Raw genomic sequence first — 15,894 nt, 5'->3', positions numbered from 1 at the left:
TATAGAAATTGGTTGGATGGACAGATGGTTGGACTTCACGGGCAACAGACAGATTTAACTGTAACTGTCCATTACGTTTCACCACAATGTTTAAATACAACACTTTATTTTATTATTATATTTCTGTTTTAAAAACTCAGAGTCTAATGGGTCGTAAGTCATTTTTTCTGCCTTTTTTGTACCGAAAATTACCCAAACCGAGCACTTGAAGAAACTGACCCAAACCAAAATGACATTTGAGTGTACCGGTACACACCTAGCAGTTACATGTTGTGCTGTCATTTTGTGTGTGTTGGCGCCACGATTGTAGGCAGCGTTCTGTTTAGTGCCCCCATTTCTCCATGTGACTCACGCTTAGTTCTGTGGTAGCTTATGCTTTCACCCTGTGACCACCATTGGCTTAACTTAGACCTTATGGGCCGAATTTACACTAGTCTCTCCTGTCAAGTCCCGCGGGCTGTGAGTTTGAGACCCCTTCTGTAGCCCATTGTCAATCAATCTCCTTCCTGACGTTTCCTGTTGTGGCCAATGGTCGCTAGCAAACTAGCTGACTGTGTGAGCTGCAATAGAAGAAGAAGAAGCTAACCGGCTAAATGAATCTTTGGTTGAAGGAGTAGGGTGAGGACGATAGGATAGAAAAACGCCACAGCGGAACGGCGCCAGGACAAAGGGGCACGGCCAGAGCAGTGAAATCCACGTGAGCCATTTCATCATCTCTTGTAGGTTGATCATTAGAATTCAAATGAAGCTTTGACCTTCTTTCAGAGCATTTCAACAAGACACAAGTGTTCATGTCTGTATGGTGGGGGCTTTTACAGCTTTAAAACATATACAATCATTGGAAACAAATATAGTTGGCTGCTTGGCAGATTTCACTCATTGCGGGCTATTTTGGGAACCTATCCCCCGCCACAAACAAGGGAACGCCGTACAGTAAAAATGGGCATATTTCACACATAGTTGCAAACGGTGATTAATTCATTTGAAAACTGCGATTAATTTGATGACAATTTTTAATCATTTGACAGCCTTCCAAAAACATTGCTTTCTTTATTTTTCTCCAGCTGCTGCGCCGCCCTTCGAGTGTCCTGGCGGGCAAGCTGATTTCGGTCACCTGACAGGAAGCAGTGGCTCACCAGGTGACGTCCAACACAAGAGAAATGTGAAAAGCTTTTATTTGAGCAGTCACTACCAGCAGGTTACAAAGCCATCAAGCTTTCACATGAACAAGGGTGACACCCCCACCACTTTGAGGGCGTCCTCTCACACACACGGGCACGCGAAGGACAAATGCGTCTTTACGCTCTTCCTCCTCCTCGCCTTCTGTCTCCTCTGTGAGGCGTCAGGAGATGAAGTCGGTTTGCGGGACGATGCTCTCCACTTTGTGATCTGCGGGGTTGGCGGCCGCCTCGTAGTTGCAGATGGTCACTTGGTGTCGGTGAGCCTTCAGCGGACGCATGCACAAGAAAAAAAGTACATCAATCCATTCAAATGCCCGTAACACGTCATTTGACACTCTTCCACGAACCAGCAGGAGGGCATCAAACCAAACGCCCCCTCGCTCATGGTGCAACCAAAAACAAGTCACCTGTGGAAACATCACAACGAAACTGCTCCCCACTTTGCGTGTATCCAAATGAATAAATGTACATGCAAAACTTTTTTTTTTAATGCAAATATTTAACCCCCAAGGCTTGCTGGGTAGCTTCCTGTTGCACGTGGGATTCCCAGCATGCCTTGCGGGTTATACATGAGTATAAACTGGTATTGTTTTGCACATATGTTCGTGTGGTGCAGTTACATTGTGTGTCCCACGTATGTCACTTATTTTTGGTTGCACCCACTGAACTCTATAACTGGAATGGCCCCGATCGCTTGCTGAGCATTGGAGGCTTGAAGCCACCGGAAGTATAGAAGTCGCCATGTTGTTTCACCCAAAACAAGAAAGCCTCAGAACTAAGGAGTTGGAGATGCCGTCTTGTGCTGCTATTAATTGCACAAATCGTGATACTCGTGAAAATTGCCAGAAGGGACTTACATTTCACAGGTAGGTAAATGCTTATAAATAATAAAAATAGATATTTAAATCTGTAAGCATCTTTTCATCTAAGTAGTTGTAAATGAGCCCTTATTCTCCTTTAGATTTCCACACTGCAATGTTCAACTTCTAAAGCAATGGGTAGTAAATATGCGGAGAGACAGGTGGATTCCTGCAGCCAGATCGCAACTCTGTTCAAGTCATTTCACCGAGGAGAACTTGGACAGGACCGGCCAGACTGTTAGATTAGGACAAAATGCAGTTCCAACAATATTTGACTTTCCTGATCATCTTCTAAAGGTATGCTAGCATTTAACTTTGATACTACGTAGATCCTTATCATAACAAATACCTTGTGAACACTGAAATTGACTTGTTATGCATTGTAATTTCACACCATAGAGGTAGGAAAAAACTTCAACTGGAGGGAAATTTTGAGATTTGGGTCTAGTAAATTTACTCTGTTTCAATGGAATTTTTGTTAATTCGTGCTAATTTTTATACCAAAACATAATAAATGTAGTGAATGAAGATACATGTACGTGTCGGTATGTGTGTTTTCGGTGAAGCAAGATGGCCGACCAGAGGCTTCATGCGGTCAGCAGGGACGCCCCTTCCAGGAGTATAGAGTTCAGTTGTCGCACCACGAGCGGGGCAGGCAAATGTGACGGGTTGTCTCCCAATAAAAGGCCTGATGATGGAGATTATGAGCCAAAATGGCAGCTTTTCCACCACTGATGCTATTTTTTTTCCGGCCCCTTAGAGGCGAGGTTTTTTCCACTGGGAGATCCCGGCTGACCTGCCGTTCCCAAAAGAGTCGTTCGATTGGAAACCAAGGTTAGTGTGCCTATGGAATGATTTCATGAAGTGATTTTATCCTTTGAATGACTTTGAATGACCTTGTGTATGAAGAAATAAACTTGCCTTGTGTCATATTTACAATAGATGTTGTTAACCCTCTACTGGTGGGCAAGTCTTACTCCTTCTCATTAGTGGAGATGAACAAACACGTAAGGGGGAGGTGAAATTCATGCAAGAGTGGTCCTTGAGAGCGCTACGAGGCCGCGGAGAACTTCATCTCCACCGATGGGTCACCGATGCTAAAGCAGGACTATGGGAGGGATCCACTCTAGCTGCTTTTCCTTGTTCCTGCAAGGTCTCTTCTCAGACTGACCTCTGAGTATTCCCCTTTGAGGCCGATGTAGTAGATCCGGGTGTTCTCGTCTCCAAAGTTCTTGGAGATATGGATGGAGAGGTGCTGGACGTTGGAAAAACGGGCGATTCTGGACGTCACACACACACACACACACACACACACATAAGAAAACGGCTTCATCATCCACGGACGGGCAGCCTCGTTAACCATGGTGACCCTCACTTTGTTGGGTACTCCAGCTGGGCGCCGGGGTCTCGGTTGAGTCTGAAGGCTTGTTCTGGTTCTCTTCCCGTGCCGTCAAAAGACATCTGAGGGATGTTCTTGTACCTGGAGGCAACACATCCATGAGAAAGATTTGGTCTCCGTTTAAGCCGTCCTTCAGCGTGCGGCATCACTCACAGTCGTATCTCTGCCGGATGAGAGTCGTCGTCTTCTCCCGAGATGATGACGCCTTTCAGCTTCACGCTACCTGTGAAACTGAGCAGGAGACGTCGAGCACAACAAAACATGACTCGGGGAACGCTGTAGGAGAATCCTGCCGTGACACTTGACAAGCTGAAGCGGCATCAGTTGCAAAAATAAAAAGATAAAATGAAAACTGTGCCAAGCGTGTTCACGTTCGCAACTTACGGGATATTGAACAGCAGCTCCTCGTCTGCGTCACTCTCCACATACTGCGAGGGGAAAGAGAAGGAATGACTGGATAAGTCCATGTAGTGTCATTACTAAAAATAGACATTGCAATTATCCAACCATGATGATGTCAAAACCAGGTCTCCTGATGGCTAACCACTAGGCCACCGTGCTGCCCATCACGGGATTCAAACAATACTTAACAGTGCATCAAAGAATACGCTAGTAATGTGTCGGTCGCCAACCAAACGTCTCTTTGAAGCAAATGGGACGTTTTTTTTTTTCTCATCTTTCTTTCTGTCAAAGCAGCACGTGATTGGTCAAAGTATGTCTCCACGCTAAGCATAAGCCGGAAAGGTGAGGAAAATGAGCAGCAGGAAACAAAAGCCGGGGTGCCAATCTTTCCTAAACACTCACAATTACGGTTTCCTTTTTTTTACCCGGTTTGCACATTTTAATTTCTGTTTGATTGTTTTATTGACATAGTTTCACTGTAAATGGTTGGAAATGCACAAACAATACACACAATCAGATTGAAACTTTTTGTCCAATTCAGATGGACCTTTGTTTTTGTTCCATGTTGAGCACAAATTAAGCCATATACTAACACAAATTTAATGCCAATACATTTTTATGTTACAAATTCATTTTACACGTATTTGGGTAATAAACCAATTGAAACAACAACAAAAAAATCTAATTTAGGAGCCGAGTCAAAAGAACCGTCTCCCTTAAAAGAGCCGAAATTCCCATCGCTACAATACACAGAAAACTACCATAATGTGCCCCTAGTGGCTTCGGGGCGTATTGCAGATGATATCTGATTGGACGTTTAACGTTAACTTTTGGCATAATCGTGATGACGTCACACCCGCAGTCTAGTCGTGATGCCATTAGTCCGATTTCGATTTTCTATTGAGAAACGTCGTACAATGAATGATAAGGTAGCTGCACCCTGACGTGCGGTCGCCATCCCCGGCAGGCTGCATGTAGAAGGCGGTTACCTTGTCCCGGTCGTTCCGCTGGTCCCACGGCTTGAACACCAGCTTGCCGTCGCCGTCTCTGCTCTCGTTCAGACACTGCACCTTGTCCAGGTCGATGCGCCGGTACAGTCCGTACTCGATGCCCCTCTCCGCGGGCTCATGTGAGCCCTCGCAGCTGCAGCCGTGGTCGTGGTGTCCGTGTCCGGACATGGTGGTGGCGGAGACGGAAGGGCCTTTTTCCTTCTTCGTGTCCCTTCAAGTGTGATGAATAAGTGGAAGCGAGTGACTGAGGACGCTGGCGTGAAGACTTCCTGACAAACAACTTTCGCTTGGCAGCGTGTTATACGAGCCGACTTCGAACCCCCACCTGACGCATACTTCCGGCTTGTGCTTTTCATAATACAATTCAATGTTTTTAATCTCTCACGAAATAATTCTCAAACTTGGTTACTTTTAATACGCTGCACTGCTCGTATAAGTGATCAAGTAAATTGTTATTGGTATAATAACATCCCTCTCACCAAAGTATAGACAACATTTTCCACCACTGTTGTCAGATATTCACTTCCGGGTTAACATTTTTAAAAACTACTCATTGTACTCTCAGGAAATGATTAAACATTGGGTATTTGTAATGTGTGCTAGAGCTGGTATAACTGGCAAACTATTTTAATAGTAATAAGAACTTTTCTTTCCACAACACAAACAGCTGGCGTCGTAACATAATATACTTCCGGGTTAGGGATGTTAAAATAAAGCTCTTAAATCTCTCGCCAAAATGATTACGAACTTTGTCTAGTTGTAAAATGTACTATTACTGCTACAAGTGACGATGATGAAATCATTGTTTGCAAAGTAGACAATTGTTGACTGCACGGCTCGTTTTGACCTTCCGGTATCATGCCACGCCCCTCCGCCGAAATGGTCATTTTGCTCCAAGAATCGACGCATCCTTTTTTTATGACGTTGCAGTCTGAGGCAAATTGTCATCCAGCCTTAAATTATTTATATTTATATTATATATATATATTTGTCCATCCATCCATCCATTTTCTATGCCGCTTCTCATTAGGGTCACGGGGGCATGCTGGAGCCTATCCCAGCTGACTTGAGGCGACAGCCAGGGTACACCCTGGACTGGTGTCCAGCCAATGGCAGGGCACATACAAACACTCACATTCATACCTATGGACAATTTAGAGTCTCCAATGAAGCTAACATGCATGTTTTTGGAATGTGGGGGGGAAACCGAAGTACCCAGAAAACCCACACATGCACGAGGGGAACATGCAAACTCCACACAGAAATGCCCAAGGGAGAATCCAACCCTGGTCTTCCCATCTCCAGACTGACTGTGGCCAACATGCTAACCACTAGACCAGATATTTATTGTATTTATGTTTAAAATGTGGTGATGAGGATAAACAGGCAAAGATTGGACTTTGTATTATGGCCATGCACATGACAGACATCTACATGCATACAGTTTGGGCAAAAAGTCAAATTTAATAAAAATGACCATAGAACATTTATTAAAATCTAATAAAATTACAGGTCTTCATCTACTTCCTTGAGGGTCAGAGCGGAGGGGTGTCAGGACAAAGTAAATAAATATCACCGGTGTAGACGCTCACATCACTGTGCTTATTCCTCTTCTCCGTCTGTTGGGAGCAGTGCGTGACACTGCAGTTTGTCCCAGTGAAGCAGATGAAGAGTATATTTACACACGCTGGACAGCAGGAAAGAAGACGTAAAGAAAAGAGCGCTGGGGCGGCTGATCATCAGATTTTAAAAACGCATGGTGAGGTAAAACAAGTTGCTGGCTGGTTTGCAACGTGCATGCGGCTAAAAAGACTAAATCAAAAATGTGTAACTGTTTCTGTCAGCCACCCAGCCCCCCCCAGTACTCCTGCAGCGGGTTCATTTGGACATGAAACTGATAAAAACATTACATTTCATCTTTTTTGTTGCTCCCTCACCAAAATCTCACAGAAAACAAAAACTAAATGGGAAAAAAGGGTTTCCTTTGCCCCCACAGCGCCACACTCACAAGGCCTTTTATAAACACTTCTTTAAAAGACTCAGCTATTCCTCCACTGAATGCACGTGATGATGCGGGGCCGCTGCCAGGAAAAAGTACGTTTAAATGGAAAAAGGAGCTGATGTTTTCGTTCTTATCGGCGAGAGAATCTGTTCTTGAAAGCTTTGATAGTTTTGGCCATCATGGGGGCGATTTCTGGAAAAACCACAAATCACACAATGAGACGTAGACTTTGCAACAGTCCACCAAACGTCGCCCGAGGATGCATTCTTACTTTTCACCTGTGGCTTTTCCCGGGAGGCGTGTCCTCCACCTGTTGCTCCGCCTCCTCCTGCTGTAATCGCTGAGGAGCGGGATGAGCTGGGTGTCGGGTTGAGGAGGGAAGAGGAGGAGCGGCTGGATTCGACAGAGTAGTCGTTGCTTGCTGGCCTTATTCTGAAAAAGACAAGAGGAAATGTGATGTAACATTGTAAAACTAAAAAAAAGGAGCGAGTCATCATTTGGTTAAAATCTTGTATGTGGTGCCGACTTGATGGGTGTGGCGGCGGCGGTGGAGTCTGCAGAGGAACCGTTGGTGGTTCCAAACTTTTCTTGCCGGCGGCGGACGTCTCGCGGCGGTTTGGCAGCCGAGTTGACAAACGCGATCTTGACCTGCCGCCCTGACCAGCAAAGAAACAAGACCGCACGTCCTGACTTTTGAGACGTGACTGACGTTGAAAGAAAAACGGCCGGCACGCCGCCAACCTTTGGGCTTGTTGGCGTGCGCCGAGCTGATGTTTTGAGTCAGCCGCCTCAGGCGCGCTTCTCGCTCATCGTGCAGCCGCAGGTAGAGCTCCCGCCACGACTCGTATTCCTGGGGGCTCTCCCGCTTAAAGTCGCGCTGACAGTGACGCATCCACAGCTCGTCTGATTCCTCCGTGAACCACTGAAAGAAAACAAAATACTTTTTTTAATCATCCATTCGTTTCTTTCAATAAGTCAAAGTTCTTTTGCTTTTCATGTTTTGTGCTCACTTGCTGCAAACACCTCCATTATGCAAATGGAATCATTAGCAAACACTGCTCATCACCTGGTTGCTCTGCTCGATGCGATACAGCTGTTCCGGAGTGCACCGCTCCAGCACCGGTTGTAGGATGGTAAATGGCACCCCCCCCACCTCAGCAATGGCTGAAGCAGCGGCCAAGAAGCGCATTATTGACTGGCAAACTAAGCTTTCATGATTAAAACTCACAGTCGATGTTGTTCTGCAGCACTCGTATGCACTGCTCGTACAGCGTCATCATCCGGGGCAGGTACGAGGTCTTGGACCCTGAATAGACCACCATCTTGGAGTTGAATCGCTTCCCCGTAAAGCCAGCGTCCTCCTCGTCGTTGTAGACGGGACCTGAGATGGGAGAGTGGGCGACCAGAGAGATATTTCTCAGCCAGCAGAGGAGTGTGACGTGACTAGTCCCGCCACAAATACATCGGGAGCACCACAGACAGACACACACACACACACACAGCTACCTTTCCGTCTCTGAGGGGACAGCGGTGTTATGTCAATGGAGGGCAGAGGTCTGTAATTGGGCTGGATGTCTGGCAGAGGGATTTCAGGAAGGGAGGGGAGAGGTTCCACCACCTGCACGGATCATTTGCACTTCAGTGCCAAAAACATCTTTCGCTAGTTCGCATGCTATTTAAAATATAGATGTATATTTACATATACACACACACACACACACACATAGACCCTTTCCAAAAAATTAGAATATCATGGAAAAGTTGTTTAATTTCCATAATTCCATTCAAAAAGTTAAACTTTCATAGATTATAGATTCAGGGCCCACAATTTAAACGATTTCAAGTATTTATTTGTTTATTTTTACATAATTTGGGCTTCCAGTTCATTAAACTCACGAAAACAGGAATTCAAAAAATTAGAATACTGTGAAGAAATCACCATTTACTTCTCAGTTTTTGCAGGAAAAAAAAGAAAGAAATTAGGATCACATCAAATCAATCAAAATATGGTACTTTCAAAACGATATGTCAATCTTCAATACTTGGTTGGGAATCCCTTTGCCTTAATCACTGCCTCGATGCCACGTGGCATTGAAGCAATCAGCCTGTGGCATTGCCTGGGAGTTATGGAAGCCCAGATTTCCTTGATGCTTGCTGTCAGCTCTTCTTTGTTGTTGGGTCTGGTGCCCCTCATTTTCCTCTTGAGAATACCCCATAGATTCTCAATGGGGTTTAGGTCCGGTGAGTTGGCTGGCCAGTCAAGCACTGTGATGGCATGGGCATCAAACCAGGTTTTGGTGCTTCTGGCGGTATGGGCAGGGGCCAGGTCCTGCTGAAAGATGAAATCTGCATCTCCATACAGATACTCAGCAGAAGGAATCATGAAGTCCTCTAAAACATTCTGGTAGACTGTTGCGGTGACCTTGGATTTAAGAAAGCAGAGTGTACCAACACCTGCACCGGACATTGCACCCCAAATCATGACGGACTGTGGATATTTCACACTGGACCTCAGGCAGCTTGGGTTCTGTTCCTCACCCGTCTTCCTCCAAACCCTTGGACCTTGATTCCCAAATGAAAGGCACACTTTACTTTCATCGGAAAAGAGGACCTTGGACCACTGGCCAACAGTCCACTCCTTCTTCTCCTTGGCCCAGTGGAGACGCTTCCTACGTTGGCTCAGGTTCAGAAGTGGCTCGACCCTAGGAACCCGACAGTTGTAGCCCATCTCCCGGATGCGTCTGAACGTTCTGGTTTTTTAAGCTGTGACTCCCGCCTCATTCCACTCTTTCTGGATCTCTGCCAGATTCTTGAATCTTCCCTGTTTGATAATCCGCTGAAGCCCACGGTCATCTCTTTGGCTGGTGCATCTTCTCCTGCCACATTTTGCCCTTCCTCTAGACTTTCCATTGATATGCTTGGACACAGCACTCTGTGAACAACCAGCCTCCTTAGCTATGAACTTTTGTGGCTTACCCATCCTATGGAGGGTATCAATGATGGTCTTCTGGCCAGTTGTCATGTCTGCAGTCTTCCCCATATTGAACCCAACTGAGACAATTGAACCAAACTGAAGCAATTTAATGACACCTGGGGAAGCCTGTGCAGGTGATTTGAGTTTAGTAGATGATTCGTGTGTGACACTCAGTTTAAAACATTCATGCCCTGCAAAATTTGGGCTGATTTCTTCACAGTATTCTAATTTTTTGAATTCCTGTTTTCGTGGGTTTAATGAGCTGGAAGCCCAAATTATGTAAAAATAAACAAATACTTGAAATCGTTTAAATTGTGGGCCCTGAATCTATAATCTATGAAAGTTTCACTTTTTGAATGGAATTATGGAAATTAAACAACTTTTCCATGACATTCTAATTTTTTGGAAAGGGTCTGTATGTACATGAGATGCAAACTGGGGGAAAAATGATGTTGAATATCTTTCCTGATAATAAGTGGGTGATGTATTAGTAACAAAATGATGCCACAACATTTGATAGAAATGAAAATGATCACCCTATAGAGGGGGGAAATCAAAGACACCCCAAAATGAGAGCGGGACAGGGCCATAGAAGGTCCTTCAACCCTCAGCAGGATCGGTATCTGCTCCTTTGTGCAAGGAGGAACAGGATGAGCACTGCCAGAGCCCTACAAAATTACCTCCAGCAGGCCACTGGTGTGAATGTTTCGGACCAAACAATCAGAAACAGGCTCCATGAGGGTGGCCTGAGGGCCCGACGTCCTGTAGTGGGCCCTGTGCTCACTGCCCGGCACCGTAGAGCTCGATTGGCATTTGCCATAGACCACCAGAATTGGCAACTACACCACTGGTGCCCTGTGCTCTTCACTGATGAGAGCAAGTTCAACCTGAGCACATGCGACAGGCGTGAAAGGGTCTGGAGATGCCGCGGAGAACGTTATGCTGCCTGAACATCATTCAGCATGACCGGTTTGGTGGTGGGTCAGTGATGGTCTGGGGAGGCATATCCCTGGAAGGATGCACAGACCTCTACAGGTTAGATAACGGCACCCTGACTGCTATTCGGTATCGGGATGAAATCCTTGGACCCATTGTCAGAACCTATGCTGGTGCAGTGGGACCTGGGTTCCTCCTGGTCCACGACAATGCCCGACCTCATGTGGCTAGTGTATGCAGGTAGTTCCTGGAGGATGAAGGAATTGATACCATTGACTGGCCCCCATGTTCACCTGACCTAAACCCAATAGAACACCTCTGGGACATTATGTTTAGGTCCATCTGGCACCGCCAGGTTGCTCCTCAGACTGTCCAGGAGCTCATGGATGCCCTGGTCCAGATCTGGGAGGAGATCCCCCAGGACACCATCCGTAGTCTCATTAGGAGCATGCCCCCACGTTGTCAGGCATGCGTACAAGCACGTGGGGGCCACACAAACTACTGAGAATCATTTTGAGTTGCTACAATGACATTTTAGCTAAATGGACCAGTCTGCTGCATCATTTTTTCACTTTCATTTTTGGGGTTTCTTTGATTTCCCCCCTCTATAGGGTGATCATTTTCATTTCTATCAAATGATGTGGCATCATTTTGTTGTTACCCCAGTTTACATCTCATGGGTTTTTGAAGTGTTCCTCTCACTTTTTTGAGCAGTATATACTGTAAATATATATATATATATATATATATATATATATATATATATATATATATGCTAAGAAGTGCTATATGTTGCAAGAAAAAAGTGAAAAAGTGCATGTGAGTTTTGTCACGCAAGTGAAAAGTCTGTTTCTTTTCCCATTTTTTACATTTTCCCAAATACTTAAGATGTTGTAATTTTTGTCATAATATTAGGATTTTATTCCACATTATGTTGACTTTATTGCCATAACACTGTAAACTTTTTCCCCAACAGAATTTTCCAAAAAGAGCAACTTGACATTGTCATAATATTATGACATATAACATATGTCATAATATATATATATTTTGTATTTTCAACTTAAATTATATTTTTAGAATGTGGCGTGGGTCACAAATGTGCTCAACTTTGGACACCCCTGATTTAGGATGTCTCACCTTTCTGCGTTTTCCCGGTGCAGCCGAAGCAGAGTCCGAGTGAGATTTCTTCGTGCTCGTGGCGCCATTGGCCTTGCTCGTTTTGGAGGAAGAGCAGGAGGAGGATGAAGACGAGGAGGCGGGCTGAGATGTGCGGCATGAAGACGGGGCAGGGGCAGCGGAAGCGTGGGAAGGGCGACTGTGCGAGGACGTTGTCGTGGTCTTCTTCTTCTTCTTCTTGACAAAGGAAGATGTCGGTGCGTCATAGGTGAGGAAGGACTCAAAGGACATGGTGGGGGTCTCAAAGGCATCTTCCTCCGCGTCCCTGGCGGCAGGAGAGTCCTTCTGTGCTCGCAGCAGTCGCCCTGGAAACACACACACACACAGGAAGTTCCTTTGATTATTTGACTGGTAATACCCCTCCAGTCCTGCAGGTGGCAGCATTACAACACATAAAGCTCAGCTATGAAAAAATAAGCAAAGAGTGCAACAAGGTTGTTTTCAAAGACATACAAGTCAGCCATGAACTTGGCCTCACCATTATCTCCGCCCTTCCTGGCCTCCTCACTCTTGCCCTCGTGTGACTTCCTGCAGCGCTTCGCTGGCTTAGGTGGTGGACTCCGTTCCCTGTCGGTGCTGCGCTTCTTGCCCTCGCCACAGGCGCCTCCGTCACGACCGGCCGGCGCGTGGCGTTGCCGCTGCTCGCTGTGGTGGTGGTTCCTGTCGCTTTTGCTCAGCTTGGCGTGTTTTGCGTCTCTACGAGGAGATGGGCTGGGTTCCGGTTCCGGTTCCTGCTTGGGGCTGTCGTACTGGTCGCCCCCTGGCCGCTGGGGGCTGTACTGCTCGTGTCGCGGTGGTGAGGGGGAGTAGTTCATGTCGTAGCCTCGCTCTTCATCCTCTTCTACATAGGAAGGCTCTTCCTCGTCCTCTTCCTCCACCTCAGGGGAGGGCCCTCGCTGCCGCCTTTGGGCCGCATCACTGGAGCCTCGTGAGTGTGACAGTGGCACCTCTTTGGCGTGATTGCTGCTGCTTCTGCAGTGAGACAAAATTAGACATGGCAGAGAAATGCAGGTCTCAGCCTCGATTTGTGCTCAGTATTTTTAAGTAACATCTTCAAAAATGTCCTTCAACGGACAACCTAAATTTGAATTTATTTATTTGTTGGTTTGACAGGGACAGTGTACATCAATTAGCCTTGATTTATTGGTTTATTTGACAGGGAGTGTACATGAATGAGCCAAAAGCTTATTGCAATTGAATTAGAAGAATTCTTTTTCTGCTCCGTCAAGAGGAACTGAAATATTTATTTTCATATTAAGACTTTTTTCAAGCTTATTGTTCTTAAAAATGAAGTTGATCCGATGACTTCTGGATATTATTGAAAATGATTTTTCACATAAAATGTTGTCAAATGGTGATGTTATTTTGTGAAGGATTTTAGGCTGTTCCATAAGAGGTGGGCGGGGCACGGCAACATACTTTGATGATCAATTAGACAATTGGCCACTAAAGCTGCAAACGTCAATAACTCCGTTCCACCAGGTCGAATCTTCATCATAATTGGTACATAAAGTATGATGAAGACCACACCTTCAAGCTAAACGGAGCTCACATTCTGAATTCATCCCAGCGCCACGGGGAATGCACATGCCCTCCGACTCACGCCAACCCCGAGTTGCTGCTCGCCACTTTCATTTTCTTCTGTTTTTGTCTTCCAGGCTTTCTTTGTGTTTTCTTACCTGTTAGCAGGCTGCGGGACGAGCTTCTTCCACTTGGCTACCAGGCCTTTTGCCACCTCAGCGGCAACTTCATGCTTCCGAAAAGAGTTCACAGTCTTCCCCACTCCAGTTTCCTATGAGAAAAAAAGAGCATCAGTGAGTGACCTCGACGGGAGCACCTCTCGGCCCAGAAACTTTGAAGTTCAAGCCACCAAAAAACACTACTCCCAAAAAGTATTGAGAGATGCTGGGCTTTCTGCTGAAGCTAAAAGCCACTATAACTGACCTTGACTTTTTGTGCGTATTGTATGAGCAAGGAGTCAAAACAGTGCTCACCACCAGGATGTCGACGGTCATCGGAAGCTCGCCCAGTCTTTTCAGAGTCTTTAGCAGCTGGACCAAGAGAAGAACGTAATAAACATACAGTACTGCTTGCCATTCATATGCTTGAATCAGAGCTGCTTTAGGCGCAAATGCTTTTAATTCACAGCAATCTGCACGCATCCGTTCAAAATGACGTCTTTGTGCCTTCAGCTTGATCCTCATGTATTTCAAATTAAATTATGACATGAACATCTTTATCTTTGCGTGTACATTTGTAAACATTTCTACAGCACTGCTTGAACAAAAGGGTAGCCCTCATAACGTCATCGTTTTTAGTTATTTCTGCAGAGCTGGATCCAATGCAAAACATACCCAACTAAAGTCAATATTTTGTTTGCGTGTGTTAAATCTGTCAGCGTGTGTGGGCTAGCTAGCTACTTGGCTAACTAAGCTACATTGCCCCACAATAGTCTCGGACATGTAAACTCAACACGTCGTGGTCGAAGTGTTTCAACAAACGAGGCCCGTGTCTGAACGCAGCAGGCTTTACACCGGCACCACACCGGTTTAAAAACAGTCCCCATTAGTCAAAGATTTCAATATTAGACAATCTGTGGAGCAAGTTAAAAGCCTCACTATTTATCGTGACGTTTACAACGACGCGTTCAAGTGCCGTCGGATATGTGGCAACTATTCCTAAAACCGTCACTGTTTACACCGTATCTGCACTAACATTTAAACATATAAGTATACATATATTAATTTTGAGGTTGATTGGAGCCGCATGGCGTGTATTACGTGTGTTTTGTGGTGTGGTATACTAATGTAAAACATGTAGTAAACACAGACACCAAACTAGCAAGTGTTACACTACATGAGTCATTCTCCCCCAATTGCTTAGTGCGTGACGTCTCCTCATCGATTGATAACGATGATAACCAGGTACATCTTTAAAAGTAATATTTAAACATATACATACAGTATATAAAACCAGTAAATAATTAGCATACTATATACGTCTGTCGCCATCAAGTGTTCAACACTGATTTCATCGCCAATTACAACCATAGGATCCTGTCGTACGTGAATGCATCACCCCAAACACCCTACGCTAGCAGTCCAGGACCTGCTGAGGCCTCCGTCGCCTTCAGGGCTCCGGTGGCAAACGGCCGCGAGCTCGGAAACAGTCGCCATCAAAGACCTCCTCTATCATACCGCATCACATCCGCACATTTGTTACCTTTCGGGGCTCCGGACTCTCCATGAGCCGGGACTGAAGTCTGTCCACTGTTTCTAGCAGGCCCTCCGCCATGTTTACTGCTGGCAAATGTTGGCCCGGAAGCGGCTTCATCCCAATGGGGAAGCAAATTTCCGCTATTTTCAGGCGTTGTTTAATGGCCATTTTCACAACTAAACACTCATAAAGTGTCCAAATAAAAGACTATTAAACTCCAACAAGTCGATCCGATGGGACGGGGGGGTTATTCGAGGGCAACTTGTTTAGGGAGTTGATCAAAGACGGATGTACGTCGTCATACACACGTTTACGTCAGAACTACACTATGTCACAGCTTTTTAAAGTTTTATTTCTTATACTTGTTCCTTTTGATTGAAACCTGATGAAGTATGTTGTCAGAATGTTAAATTGCAAGATTAGAGGTAGTCAGGAATGCATGTGTCAGAAAAGTCCATGTATGTGTCCCCATAAATACAAGTTAATGTAGTATAGCATAAAAGAAAACTGTTTAACTTCATAAATATTTAATGAAATAAAATGTAGATGCTACATTTTAATCTTTATTATTGCTTTTGCTAAGGCCTGCAGTGCTGCTTTAGGTCACTGGGGGCAGCAGAGATAAATTGTGAGACATCATCTGCTTGGGGGGTCTGCTGAGAGAGCCTCCTCCGGTATATATTTGGCAGGGGGGTGCCTCTATTTGGACATGGAGGTGCTGGGATGTGGGGGCAT

The 15,894-nt window shown here is 45.4% G+C and overlaps 2 protein-coding genes across 4 annotated transcripts; both read right to left on the bottom strand.

Annotated features, from left to right (window-relative positions):
• Positions 1-1,158: 1,158 nt before the first annotated feature.
• On the bottom strand, positions 1,159-5,197 carry pithd1 (PITH (C-terminal proteasome-interacting domain of thioredoxin-like) domain containing 1). The gene is made up of 6 exons (XM_054763938.1): positions 4,832-5,197; positions 3,825-3,868; positions 3,594-3,671; positions 3,417-3,521; positions 3,213-3,321; positions 1,159-1,444 (listed from the first exon to the last, which is right to left on the bottom strand). Exons 1-6 carry the CDS (start codon positions 5,018-5,020, stop codon positions 1,343-1,345), a joined length of 627 nt encoding a protein of 208 aa, XP_054619913.1. The 5' UTR covers positions 5,021-5,197; the 3' UTR covers positions 1,159-1,342.
• A 991-nt stretch (positions 5,198-6,188) lies between these two features.
• On the bottom strand, positions 6,189-15,414 carry eloa (elongin A). Of its 3 annotated transcripts, XM_054764647.1 has the most exons (12): positions 15,166-15,412; positions 13,938-13,994; positions 13,623-13,735; positions 12,422-12,915; positions 11,905-12,248; positions 8,361-8,472; positions 8,083-8,235; positions 7,921-8,018; positions 7,596-7,776; positions 7,381-7,510; positions 7,126-7,286; positions 6,200-7,046 (listed from the first exon to the last, which is right to left on the bottom strand). In XM_054764647.1, exons 1-12 carry the CDS (start codon positions 15,325-15,327, stop codon positions 6,985-6,987), a joined length of 2,067 nt encoding a protein of 688 aa, XP_054620622.1. In that variant the 5' UTR covers positions 15,328-15,412; the 3' UTR covers positions 6,200-6,984. The 3 variants fall into 3 exon arrangements, with proteins under 3 accessions (XP_054620623.1, XP_054620621.1, XP_054620622.1); XM_054764648.1 differs by lacking the exon at positions 15,166-15,412 and adding an exon at positions 14,562-14,585 and having other exon boundaries at positions 6,189-7,046; positions 7,381-7,776; XM_054764646.1 differs by having other exon boundaries at positions 6,192-7,046; positions 7,381-7,776; positions 15,166-15,414.
• Positions 15,415-15,894: the final 480 nt, after the last annotated feature.

Source organism: Dunckerocampus dactyliophorus, chromosome 20 (genome assembly GCF_027744805.1).
Source record: "Dunckerocampus dactyliophorus isolate RoL2022-P2 chromosome 20, RoL_Ddac_1.1, whole genome shotgun sequence".
In the NCBI taxonomy this organism is placed as follows: domain Eukaryota; kingdom Metazoa; phylum Chordata; class Actinopteri; order Syngnathiformes; family Syngnathidae; genus Dunckerocampus; species Dunckerocampus dactyliophorus.
This window is presented reverse-complemented; position numbering and strand designations above follow the sequence as displayed.